The sequence below is a fragment of the Mugil cephalus genome, chromosome 22 (assembly GCF_022458985.1).
Source record: "Mugil cephalus isolate CIBA_MC_2020 chromosome 22, CIBA_Mcephalus_1.1, whole genome shotgun sequence".
In the NCBI taxonomy this organism is placed as follows: Eukaryota; Metazoa; Chordata; class Actinopteri; order Mugiliformes; family Mugilidae; genus Mugil; species Mugil cephalus.
Window position 1 is genome coordinate 10,439,005 of NC_061791.1, and position 14,127 is coordinate 10,453,131.

Sequence of the window (14,127 nt, forward strand, 5' to 3'; positions counted from 1 at the left end):
AATAAACCTTTTTTAGAGGTTCAAATCTTTTCTTTTGATAATTAGCTGTCTGCTAAAGATGAGATGTTGCACGACTTGTTTGCTATAAATAATTTGCAAATATCAAAATTATTATAAAATATTAAACCGGGCTGCAGTGAAACCTTGTTTAAACCCTAAAACTTACCAGAGCCAGTTCTAAACCTTCCCTGTTCCCCATTAAAATGAATGATAGGAGGGCTTGGCAGGAAGTTGCAAAGGAGTCAGTGTAATTGATTTTGGAAAGGTGAGGGCAGAAGTATGAATAACAATAAAACTCATTAATCATGTACTATTAAGATGTTAATGACTCGGTTAATATTGTAAGGTTACAGCAATAAAATTTAAAAGGTTTTATTGTGGGAATGGCGATGCGTTCTCCCTGAGTTTGGTTTCACTTTGCGGTGAATGGACCGAGATGGACGGAAATAAGGAAGGTGGGACAGAAGTGAAAGGAGAGAGATTCAGAAGCAAGACACAAACAAGATACATAATACAAGAATAAACGATACTTATAAATGATGCATGGTACATGTAAGATTCATAATGGGTAGGAAGGATGGATTATTGAACAGCTCAGTGTGCTCAGACAAGAAAACTATGTCAGTGATGACAGACATTACAAGCAAGTACGTCGGCATAATGTGTACGTATCACATGCAGATCAGAAAAGTATGAATGATAGTTAGGTTACGTTGGAATAAACTATAGTTTATTACACTATTACACTATAGTGTAAGCAATGAACACATCAGCGGTTGACTGGGCCCAACATCAAAGACTACAAACATACAGCCCCAAAGATTGGAAACAGTAACAGATCAGAAACATGCAGCTCCAAAGATCAGAAACATACAGCTAAACAGATAAGAAAGAGACAGCTGCAAAGATCGGAAACATACAGCTCAACAGATAAGAAAGAGACAGCTGCAAAGATCGGAAACATACAGCTCAACAGATCAGGAACGGACACAGATGAGAAACATATAGTGCAACAGATCAGAAACATATAGCTCCAAAGATCAGAAACATACAGCTCAACAGATAAGAAAGAGACAGCTCCAAAGATTGGAAACATACAGCTCATCAGATCAGAAACAGAAACAGATCAGAAACATACAGCTCCAAAGATTACAAACAAAAACAGATTGGAAACAAGCAGCTCTAAAGACTAGAAACATACAGCTTGACAGATCAGAAACATACAACACAATAGATCAGACACATCCAGCCCAACATATCAGAAACAGATCAGAAACATACAGCTCAACTGATCAGAAACATGCACCTCCAAAGACTAGAAACATGCGGCTCAACGGATTGGAAACATGCAGATCCAGGCCAAAGCAGCAGCATTATGCATGTGAGGCACCTCACATGACCAGTAGTTGGGGACAACTAAGGGTATTTTGGTGGCGTGAAAGAAATTTTTATTTTTATATATTCAGTTGGAATGTTCTGTAACAACATTGGTTGCCATGTGAATGAATATACAATGCTGTCAGTCCCCTTTTGCATTAATACCGTGAGAAAAGTACCAGTGAAACTACTAAACATTTTAAGGTCATCTTCTTAAGTGACAGAGTTAACAGAAAACCAGCATGTCTGTCTTCTGTGGAGGTTTTATTTACATCACATATGTACTTCCAAAGTGAGAATCTCAATCAAATAAATCCCCTTGAATTCACCTGGCGAGACATTGCTGAGTTCATGGCACTACATTGACCTCTTGTGGCTGAAAACTGAACCTGCACTTTGCGTGCAAAGTGAAAGAAACAACCAGGAAATAAAAGATGACGTATGGATTAGTCTTATTCAGAAAGAAAATAAAAATGGATTTCCCAGGAATAATGATGTAGGAATCAAACAAATAATTAAGCAAAAATAATCCCTGCAAAATAATTATTGAGCACTCTCCGCACACATCCACCTTACAGCTAATCGATTGAGTCTCGTAAACCCTGAATGTCACAAAAGGATTCAGGTTCTACGTGACACACAAGAGAGATCTTTTACTTCTCTTAATCAGAAAAGATGTGAGAAAGTCAGAAATGGGTGGAGGGTAAGAGGAAATGAGTGGCAGGAAATGACCTGCATTGGTTGATGTGTTAAATCAGGTCAGGCGCACACACACACACACACACACACACACACACACACACACACACAGGCACACGCACAAATAAAAGTTGATAATTCATATCAGTTTTATTTGCATAACGCTAATTTCTAACATAGCCAGACATGTCTTTTACAAACACACATGAGTGTCTTCCTATTTCCCACTGAATCACCCACACACATACACAGGACGACTCTTCTCACAATGCAGTGTTTGTTTCCACACTCAGTAATCATTGAGGTCACGGGACCAATGAGAGATTCATAAGAACAAACCAGGAAACACACATATTTTTTTGTCTAAACCTGGACCACAATTTTCTTGCAAAAAATGAGCGCAACCAAAAATATCTAACATTTTATTGAAACTGTCTGTTTTGTGCATAGGGCATGACTTCTTTAAGGAAGACAGAAATTAGGCAGACGAACAATACAATCACTCGAGAGATCAATGGAAAAAAAAAAATCATTACTTTTTATTGAAAATATCACACAGAGCAAACCTCTCTTCATTAAGACAATTTGGCAGGTCCAATGAAATCATAAACAGAGCTGATAGCCGATCAGAGGATGATCACAGGAGTGTGGAGGCATAGCCAGTATACCACGCACACTTCCGGTTCCATTTGTCTTTGGGATAAAGTTAAAGGGAATTTACATAATCCTACTACGTACATTGTTACTACATTAAAACAAAATCAAAGACTAACCATCTACACAATGTAAATGAAAATGAAAAACAATATAAAAATATGACACGGTTCTTAAAACACAGATTAAAAAATGGAGAACAACATGGAAACATGGAAAAAAGAAAATAGTGCTTTGGCAGAATTTAGTTTTTTTTTTTCAAAATGAATGCTGAAAAATGACAAATACACGGTAAAGATTGCTATTACAACAGAAGGACATGGAAGGATTCATCTTTTACAGCTGGTACCTCAAAAAAAAAAAAAAAAAAAGAAAAAAAGGCTGCATTCGCACAGACAGAAATATGTCCCAGACTAATAAAGTACCCATCTCTGAAGTTCATGGACTCACAGTGCTTTAAAAGACTTGCATTAAATTCCTATGAAGCACCACATGAATGCACTGTGCACAAAAGCATCACACACTAATGGTACGAGCTACACTCCTTCCAAAATGAGCTGGAGGCCACTTTGCACAAGTTTAGTTTATAAGCAAAAAAAAATTAAAGAGTTCGTGTGCATAGATATTTGAAGAAAGGTTTAATAAAGGCACCTCATATGAAGCGAGGACATCACATACATAATTGGAGTTCAGCTTCGTAAAGGTACTGCAATTCCTGCCATCGGCCACTAGGGGCCACTAAAGGGTGAACGCCGTAACTAGCCAATAAATTTAAATGAAATAAATAATATCGGAGTGAACAGCTTGATTCTTCAAATAACAAACGTGCAAAACAAATAACACTTTTTGTCTATTTTCATCAAATTTACTATACATTAAATGGATTTGAAACAATAGGTATCTCAAATTTATGACTCAACTTCTTATTTCTAAGTCAGAATAATAACAAAGTAACTAAATAATACTTTAATCAACTCACAATCTGGGAACACATCTTCTAATGTGGTTTGGAGCTTCTGTTTACTGTCCTACCAACTACCTGAGATGTTAGAACAGAGTTTAGAGTCTGCTACTGAACATTTTCCGCTCAGTAACAAACATCCTAATTCAAAACATGTTGTAATCATTAGACAACACATGGGGCTGAATATGGATTTTTCCATCCTTTAAGAAGCCTTATTATATAGTATTATGGCATTATGCCTCACAGTAAATAGTATTACCATCTATTTTACCCTGAAAACCTTGAGCACACCTTCCTACCGGCAGACGCTTATGTAAATGTAAATCTACTTCCAAATGCTCAGCTTGATGTTACAGAGAAAGAGATGGGTTCAAAGTACCTGACATTCATCTGCATGCAATTAAAGACTTTTTGGACGCTTCCCAGATTCCATTTAATTCTTCTTTACCACCAGAGTCTACTGAAATCATAGGACCGTGGTTACATTAGTAACTTTTTCCCCCTCACTGTGGGATCCATTAAACTCCTAGCTACTGTAGTCTCAGCTGTCTCTGCCAGCTTTAAATCTCTGGTATATAGCGAAATACAGAGAGCTTTACCTGGTACTGATTAGGGCATTAATGTAACAAAAGTTCATTTTTTTATAAAATCGCTTCACACAAAAGTGAAAACAGTCTAGTGAGAAAACCTCTCAATCTAAACACAAGCTTCCTAAACATTTGGTCGACACATTTGGTCATGGTTTGCATTTATCTGCTAGCTAAACCATAAGAAACATTCAAAAGTACTTGACATACTAATTGCATTGGTGTTGCTATAGTATAGTATCTTTCCCCAATTGTCCTACCGCTGCAGGGATGTAGAGGAAATATTTGGGGAAACGAACATTTCTTTAACAACCAGTTTGCTGTGAGTGTGCAAGATCAACAAATCAAATATTAAATATTTGGTTAAAAAATCCACTTTGCATACCACTGTAGCTACACAACAGTATTGATAAGGTCCAAATTTGTGCATTTTCAACTTATTCTGAGACCATTTTTGTGTGTATAAACATGTCTTCGTGCACACTTTTTTACATGTATGCATATTGAATGTGTGTGCGTGTGTGAGAAGAGTGTGAATTTTTGCCTATGACTTTTTTTTTTCTTTTTTCTGTGGCGTCTTTTTCGTATGGCATCGTTTATGTTAGATCGGTGCAGGGACCTGCTGCCTTCCGGGTCCAGGTTGGGATGAGAATTTCTGGGAGTGCCAGCGGGTCTCCTTGTACACAAACCAGGCATTGCCCGCCCACACAAACATGTTGAGGTAACCAAAAACCTAGAGAAAGAGGAACAAAATAACGACACGTTAATAATGCCCCAAAATCAAGTATTTAGCATTAGCGTTGCGTTAATATACATGATGTGATGGAAGAGCACTGGAAGGCTGAAGCAATGCGTCAGCAATCATGTTGCATTCCCTTCTTTCTTTACTAAAATATGTTGGATTCGTGTTAATGTGTATTTAAATTTGTGGGGGAAAATTAAAAAATATATATAAAAATGTCTAATCAACCAAAGATTATGTGATCCTCCCACTGCAGTACCTCCACAGACCCCCTAGGGGGCACGGACTCCCTGTTGAAGACCTATGCTTTATAATATGGAGTAGGTTGAAGTATGAGCTGGATTCGGTAATTGCAATCTGTTACTGAAAATATGTGAAGGTTTTTGGATCTTTACATCACAGAGAAGGTCTCAATGATAAGTTGACACTTTATGTTATAATTGGGATCAGCCATGCATCGCCCAATATTCCCGACAGTCATGATCATAACCTGCTGTAACTAGACTCACTCTTATGCAGAAACCTAGATACCTGAAAATATAATGAGCTTCACCATAAGTATAATAATATTACTGCGGTCTTGATGAAAAATGGGATTTTTGGATTTTAACTTCACGTGTATTAGTACCGTTGTTGCATATTGCAGTCTGGTGTTCACTTCTAATTGGTTAAATGCATAATGACATTAGCTGATGTGCGTCTAAGAACAGAAATGTTTAATTTCCAGGAAGGATCGTTAAAGTCCATTGCACAGGAGTTTTCTCTTCTCTCGCTTAATGATCTGGAAAGATGGCCGCTCTTATAAAAATGTGGCTTGCAAGAGCATAAAAGCAATTCTATTCAGCTTGCAAGCCTCGTCACGCCAGTAGTCCCCTTAAAACCAATAGAAATGTAATTATTTTATTCGGGATTTCTTCTACTGCGACTAACCATCAGATTTGATCAGTAAAAATAATGACAATGCTGACATTATTGTTTATTAGCCTGTCTCAAGACACAGCGGTGCTTTGTGCTAAATGCTATAGTCAGCACGCTAACATGTCGGAGGAGACAGATTTTATAGTGTGAACATAAGGATTACCAACGTCATGTGATTTAGGCTGCCTTCAAATGAGCTTGTGCTTACTGTGTCCGTGAGAGGAGCCCTTTTGTGGTATTCAAGACCACAAGTTGTCATGTTTTCGCTGCTAATATTTTCCAAAAAATTTAAAAACTTGCACTTGTTGATTTTCAGTGTTTTTTTTTAAAACACTTTTTGGATATGACAAAATTTAACTGTATTTAAGTTTTCTCAGGGGATATCCAATGTCATCAAATGGTGACAAAGATTTATGGTAGCAATCCTTCACTCCACGGTCTAACACGCTGACAAATCGACATCCCCATCCCTTTAGCCACGGCGCTAGCATGGCTAAAAGCTCAACCTTGATCTGGACTTTACAGGTTCACAGCGTTTGATGTGACGCAAACTTAACTTAACAGGGCACAGTGGAAGTTTCCGGGTAAAATGAAATCGTAATGGCTCAGTGTCTCATGACTGCTCGTCGTGTTTATGCTGCTGCCTGTTAGCGCAGTATTGCACGAAACAAGGCAATGGGTCGCTGCCAGAATCAAAGAGGCCTTTCTATTGACCACTTGTGTGCGTACGGACTTGACGCTGGCGACCGAGCGTCGCTCAACATTTCATCTCACCACAGATATGTTGAGGGTGCGCATGTTGGCAAACTCCGTGACCTCGCAGGTGATGTTGGTGCCCTTGCAGAGCGCCAACGTGCCACTGATGCCGTCGGTGCCCGTGGCATCCTTCACGTTCTGCAGCCCCTTCGCCCAGGCGGACGAACACACCAGCCACAGGAAGACCAGGATTGCTGTAATGACAAAGTCCTAGGGAGAAAGAAAGGAAACCTTCTCAGTCCGCTTTAATTTTGTCTGCTGGACGTCTACTAGAAGTAAAGTATACTCACAAAAATGGGTCCAAAGTCAGAGTCCTTGTAGACGTGCATGTAGCCTAAGTAAACCAGCAGAGCCGCCATGCTGTAGAGGAAGCAGACGATGCCGATGCCTACGAAGAACTCGGCGGAGGAGGCCGAGTCTCCCACCATGTGTGTCGTCGAGACAGACTGGTTGCAGAGGGTCGTGTTTCCATCCACGAGTGCGACCTGGCTCAACCTGGTCAAAGTGACCGTTCAATTAAATGCTGCATTCGATATTTTATTTAAAAAAACAAACAAAAAAAAACATGCAGAAAATGAGCGAAAGGCGTTGAAATCCGCACCTGAATGGGTAGTGAAAGTTGGCGTTGAGAGTTTCGTTCCTGTCATTGCCGCAGAAGATTGATATGAGGTTCTTCCCAGAGAATCCACCGCAGCATCCGAAGGCAAATATGGCCGTGAGCTGTTCGGACAGGATAGAGCAAGAGAGAGGAGAGACGTGACTGGGCTTCAAGACAGTGGAGATTAGATGTAGATGCATTCACAGAGCAGCACACATAAAACAAATGAGCTGAAAATATGACAGGATCATGAGCTCTTTTTTTTCTGAAAGAGTATCCAGGGTTTTTTTTTTTTTAATGATCGTTTCACAAACCTCGACGAAACAATTGAGGTCTTTTAGCGACAGCATGACCTCTCTCTTAAACATGTGGCGCTAATGCTGCCATTCAGCTCCTGAATTCTTTCTCGGAGAAAGGCATCTGATTCAGTGCGTCGACCATGTGACACTAATGCTCTCCTTAAAACCAACACAAACCGAATTCTTTCAGTCAGGGCGGCTGCCGTCCAACTGCAGAAGGCGGAAAACAGACGATCCTGTAACTCACATCCGCGTGCAAAGCTCATTCAAGCTCTCACTTTACAACGCACATGGGTGAAGACGATCTGGCGTGAAAATGTGCAACGGAAACCATGACCAGCATCAGCGTGGACGCGTTACACCACAAGACGACTCAGAGATTTAACAGTACGCCGATAAACACTGAGCTACTTTTTTGTTTCTGCCGCAAGAAAAGCAAACAGGCCTTTAGCTCACCTTCTCTATGCCTTGCAGGTACTGATTATAATATGCTTATCATACAAAATGAATATTGGAATCCAGTCAAAGCAAAAGCCCCAAAGATTACATTTCCACATACTTGGCTGTTTCCCAAAAACATCTTAAACCTGCATTTATTGATTTTCACCTCGGGGCAGTGCAAAAGCCTTTAAATGCAACACTGACCTTAAAAGGTTGAGCACGTCTAGCGGATATTAGGCTGTAAAGAGAGTAATCCTCGCTCTGTTTTGTCAACTCTTGAGGGAAGTACTTGGGTCTTTGGCAGCTAAATACCAAATTAGGTTCACCAGTTAGTAGCTTGCTTTGTATGTGGGCTGTGAAGCTGGTTTAAATATTATGTTGAGGCGGGCTGCTCATTAAAGTACGTACAACGCAACATTTACTGTTCAGTTCCAGGCTCTTTTCAGAATAAAAGGTGAAATGCCAGTAGTGATTCAACAGAAAATGAAATGGGAACTACTGTTTTTATTTATTCACTGGTTTAAACGTTTTAAATTTTTGACCTGTTGACCTGAAAGACTACTTGGACACTGTCGATGGTATTTTTTTGTTTGTCAATGACAAATTGCGCAGAATAGCGGGGAATTGTTGCGGGGAATAGCCTCCAGGCTGACACTGGTTATGTAGTAGTTGTGGGAAAGAAAGTAGACATGAAGAGGGCGACCATAAACCAAAACAATGTTGTTGTTAGCCACCAGATCACAAGTTAATTTTTCCTGTTATCTTAAGATCAAAAGACTTGTTGCAGATTTCTTAAAATACCAAGAGAATCTATCACATGAAACTTACGTAATTAGTTTTTGTTTATGACCACCAGCCTGATATTTTGTGTGTACCCTTGTGCCTCCAAAACAGATGTAGCTCATTAGAGAATGGACCTGGGTCTTCTGAGGGTGTCCTGTGGTGTCTGGTAACAGGATGTTGTTAGTGGGGACCTTTGGGTCCTATGGGTTGAGGGGAGGTTCCTCTGTGGATCTGCCCACAGATACTTCAGATCAGTTTGGGTTCTAGTGTATGTGGAGTCCAGGTCAACACCTTGTGGTGTTTTCATGTCATAATGTTGTGACTGATTGGTGTATGTCTATAGGCTAAGGCTGACCCACTACCAATAGAAAGTAAAATACTGATATGGCAATAAAACAAGAATACGGATCATGTAAATCAAGATTTTAAAGCGTTCTGAGGAATTTTTACCGTGGCAGACAGCGTGCAGTAAACAGGAAGTGGATAATATCATGAAAGACATCTTCATCTTCATCTACGAGGACACGCCAAACATTTTCTTTTAAACCGACCTCTTAAATTCTGTTTCATCAGCACAGCCGCGCCACAAATGCTCCCACTGAAAAATGCTTACGACAGCTTTAGCTTTAGCTTCACACCACTACAGACCCCCCCGCACTGTACACTGGCACACACACACACACACACACACACCTCCAGGCCTCTCTCCAGATGTTCCTCCAGATGTCACTGGCTGCCACTTCCTGTTTTTCTGGCTACGCTCAACCAGCAAGCGACTTTTCCCGCATTCCTTTCAACGATTTTGTCACCCCCATCACTACGAGGTCATGTGGCAACAGCATGGACGACTGTAGCAGCCAGCACGGAGTGAACACTTTTTATGTTTTATTTTTAAGTATAATTGACTCCACACGCAAGGGCTGAGAGTTTTGTCACGTCCTCAGTATTACCATTTCCTCCTCTATTCCTGCCAATTAATCCAAACAGCGCCGCCGCCGAAGTCTGTGTGGACACGCTGCCCTAGCTTACCGGTCTTTTTGTTGGCATCACCAGACATCCGCAACCCCCTCACTACCAATTTGTGAGCGTTCCCGAAACTGCAGCTCTCAATCAAGCTGGGAGGCCGAACTTGCACACGCAGCAGCTACTCGTGTCAGAGGCGGAATAACGTTCCTCTGGTCCTGATTCAGAAGTCCAGGTCAGTCTGACCAAAAACCTCAAACCCGCTGGAGGATGTGTCTATTTTAGCCATTGTGTTTCCTTGCAAAAACACAAGGGTGGTCAGAAAGAGTGCAAGAGTTCATGTTATCATTACTCCAAATGCTGAGTGAATGGGGCAGAATTGTAGCATTTAAAACAGGAAGTAGTGTTTGGCTACGTGTCGGACAAGACGCCACCTATGTAAGCAACTCATACAATGGAAGCCAGTGTGTGTTCAAATACTTGTTCAAGTATTCAATGATATATTTAGTGATTAAAACCTGCTGAGGACCCAAACTCCCAGACTTAATATTATTCAGTGTAGCACCACCTTTATGAAAGGTGAATGAAGAGTTCATGCCCTAAGCTATGAAGGTTGTACAGCTCTACCTGCACATTAAGTTGACCTCCTTTGGGGGTGTGTCTGTTATAGGTTATGGAACTTGCTGTGGATGGCCTTTGTGCAGTCATCTATTACCTAGGTCTCGTGGGGGTTAGTACCCAACGGTGGCAACGCTAGGGAAAGGCGACACTTCCCGCAATGTGTTGAGTAGGTGGCGCGCTGAATTCAAACACGCCAAAGGGAGCGTGAAGGACAGCCCTCCTCCTCCTCCTGGAAGAGGCGGTTGCCGTCACTACCCAGTAGACCATCGATGAGATCGGCGATAATCAATGGCACAAAGGTGCCCCAGAAAGAGTTATCTCCCAGGAAGACGCCCTAAACTCCTGAGGGCCCTGACGAGAAGCCGATTAAGGACAAATCTTGCCATTCTTTTAGGCCGATCCCAAGAGATTTCTCCGGCAATTTGTAACAGTGGGTGAGATTCTTTGAACCAGAGATGAAAGGACAATTGAAGCAGAGGACACACCCAGAATCGACGCCATCCCCTGCGCTCTACGGCTGTTGGACTCAATGTACAGATCTGGGTAGACTTCTTCTACCTTTGGCCAGGAAATGATCAACCACCTTTCCTGTGAATGTGCGCAAACAACTTATCACCCAGCAGCCCCTCGTAATATTTTGTATTAAATAAGCTGTTATGTAAGGCCAACTCTTAGGGACACACACACCGTCCGGTCCTGAGTCAGATGACTGTGTGTTGCTGCCGCTATACAGCTCTGCATGTGTGTATTATAAGAAAATAGAACAGCTGAGAAAAAACTGTGGCTGCATTACTCTCACTGACCCAGTTATGTTTAGCAGGACTGATGGCTGGACTTTCAGTTGAAAAAGTGTTGCACGCTCTCCCGCGACACACTTGAAAGCCTCTGGGTTCAGTGCAAGAGAAATATTTCAATTTATCCAGAGGTAAATCATTAGTAAGAGGTGCATTAATCTGTAACTGTTGCCGTCTGGAGGGCAAGCCCACGCAACCAGCACAGGACATAACTGATCTGAACTGACTCCTGCTGACTTTTCTGTGTTGAGCAAAGCCTCTTTCTCTAATTCCTCTGGCCTTATAAGGAAAAATTATTTACTTTTATATGATGTGTATTCATGTGTATGACAGCATTAGTGTGGCAAATCTCAATCTACTGTATATGTGGATACGAAGAACTTGCTTTGTATGAATATGTGATGAATTTAAGTGCATGTGCTTTGCAGGTATTTTGTTAAGTTCCCATTTAAGGCAGATTCCTTTTACTAAAGGGTGAAACTGGCCTGGAAAAAAGGGAAACTCCAAAGAAGGACTAAACCTCCCTGTCCACTGGGAATGACACACACTCTCTCTCACAAACATTCAAACACGATCACAGTGACTGCGTGTAACTTACCCACTCCACCAGTTTGACGAAGCCCAGGGGCTCCTTCAGGGGCGACAAGTTCAGCCGAAATCCGGTCATCATGTTTGCGCTTCTGATCCAAAAGTCTTTATCCAGTTGCGCCTAAACTGTGGATGGTGGTCCAGCGGGGAGGAAAATGGGGGGAGTTGACTAAGAGAATGACGTGGTTTCGCTGCAGACGCTGCAAGAAATAATGACGAAGATATTTGAAAAGAGTTTTTTAATCCAGTTTTTCACCGAAAAGGAGGAAGTTTGAGCCACGAAGACGAGGTCACGACACTTAATAAAACACGGGTTGATTCAAGAACCTTTGTTTTTCAACAAATGGAAATGGAAAAAGAAACCGATGTGGTTACTTTTTTTGCAGTGTAGCTTGAAAAAAAAAGAGAGAATTTCCTTGCGCTCCGCTTGGTGATGCGCACATAAAGCGCGTAAAGTGTGCCAAACTTCGCTTTGCGTTTTGGCGTCGCTTATATTTAGTTACAGGGAACTGATGCAACATGCAGAAGCGCAAATCTACCTGAAAAATAGTTTTCCATTCACGGGGCAAACATGAAAACCCCCCGAGGACTATTCAAAAATGCCCTGCAGCTGCAATATAGGTAACGGTTTTCAGTTTTCACCGCAGAAACCCCATGCAAAGTAACCTGAGTAGGTTCGGTTCCGCAAAACAACTTTTAGATAACTCACTTCCGAGGGACCACAGGGTTTAGGAAGTTCCCTATTGAGTTTCCATTGGACCCATCTGCTAGAATATGGAGGCTGCCTCCTCCTCGCTGAGTTTGCAGTAGTTAACGCCTCCTTGGTGCTGCTGACTGGGTCATATGACTCCTGGAGCAAGGCACAGACTGTCAAAATTCCCCTCTCAAAAAGAAAAGAGGTTTATCGCGGATGAAACTATGAGTTAAACTACGTCTTAGAGTGATGGCCCAGGTGTCATAAAACAAAGTGTATTTCTGGTGGTTATTTGCATTTGTCCCATAACGTCAGGCAGAACAGAACTTTAATGATTAAAGGGAGAGTCCATTGATTTTCTGACATTAAAGCTGCTAAAAAAAAAAAAAAAAAAAAAAATTACAATAAATAAATAACAAAAATGTATATAATCTATATTTTTTCTATTTTTCTGGAAACAATTATTTTGATAAAAGAATTCTTACATTTTAAATCAGATATTTACGCCAATTGTATTTTGTGGTATAGCTTACACTGTACGTTTTTCCACACAAAAAAATATAGATGTTAAAAGTTTAAAGAGGCAAAAGTTGTTGTTTTTTTTTCAGTCAGCAATGAAAGATATAATTTAGGATCTCGCCAGTCTTGGTTAGAATAAAAGGTCCCATATTCTACATCTAAATATTCATATAAATGTTAATATCTACAACTTAATTTTATCTCACATGTCTCCAAAACGTGGTTTTAAAATATTTCAGCTCAAAATATAACAGGTTGTTCATTCTGCCGTGCAGGCTTATGTCACTGGTTTTAGACGAGCTGCTTAAGTGTCTGTAGCTTTAAATGCAAATGAGCTGTAACTGACCACGCCCCCTCTCATAGGACCCCCCCTAGGGATAGATAAATGGGAAAGGAAATAAAGGATGGAATGGGCTTTTGAGTAATGACCCTATGGGCTATGCTGTCTGGGGCATTTTGCACTTTAACGTCTCCCAGTGCAGATTGGTCCTCGGCGGTTCAGAAGACCCTGAATGAAGAGAGAAAAACAGGAGACAGTGTACCCGGCCCAGGGGGCTACCCACCCAGGAGCCAGGCATGGGGCTGGGGCTAATGGGTGAGCCAGGCCCGGCCCAAACTGGATACAACAAAATGCAACTCAATTTCCCGCTCTGACATCATCTGGGGTCATGACTCGTTGGCACACACGCACAACTTGTTATTTATTGATTTCCACGCTGACGTTAATGAATGAATGAGGTAAAACGCTGCTTACGTAGGAGCACCCCTGTGTAGGTGGTCTTTAATGCAAATTAGGACTCACTCAGCACGTCTACATGTACAGCTTAATCGAACTATGCTCAAAATTCATCATCAGCTGTAAGTTGTACGTGTGTGCCAGGTCATCACGCACACACACAAACACACATATCTTGGTTCTGGAGCAGTGGTAAAAATCCATTGGAGACAATGGATGTCAAAATACTCTACTGGACCCCACATGATGTCAGAGTTAATTTGCATACAGAGCGCAAAACTGAGATGGGTTCAAGGGAAGCATTTTGTTGTGTCCAGTTTGGGCTGGGCCCGGCTCACCCACGAGCCCCGGCCCCATGCCTGGCTCCAGGGTGGGGCCCCAAAGGCCCTCCAGG

The 14,127-nt window shown here is 41.4% G+C and overlaps 1 protein-coding gene across 3 annotated transcripts; it reads right to left on the minus strand.

Annotated features, from left to right (window-relative positions):
* Window positions 1-2,587: 2,587 nt before the first annotated feature.
* Window positions 2,588-12,778, minus strand: sypl1 (synaptophysin-like 1). 3 transcript variants are annotated; one of them, XM_047574595.1, is made up of 6 exons: window positions 12,494-12,778; window positions 11,795-11,984; window positions 7,299-7,417; window positions 6,988-7,192; window positions 6,716-6,907; window positions 2,588-5,014 (listed from the first exon to the last, which is right to left on the minus strand). In XM_047574595.1, the coding sequence occupies exons 2-6, from the start codon at window positions 11,864-11,866 to the stop codon at window positions 4,883-4,885; spliced, it is 720 nt and encodes a 239-aa protein (XP_047430551.1). In that variant the 5' UTR covers window positions 11,867-11,984; window positions 12,494-12,778; the 3' UTR covers window positions 2,588-4,882. The 3 variants fall into 3 exon arrangements, with proteins under 3 accessions (XP_047430551.1, XP_047430552.1, XP_047430550.1); XM_047574596.1 differs by having other exon boundaries at window positions 12,324-12,778; XM_047574594.1 differs by having other exon boundaries at window positions 11,795-12,778.
* Window positions 12,779-14,127: the final 1,349 nt, after the last annotated feature.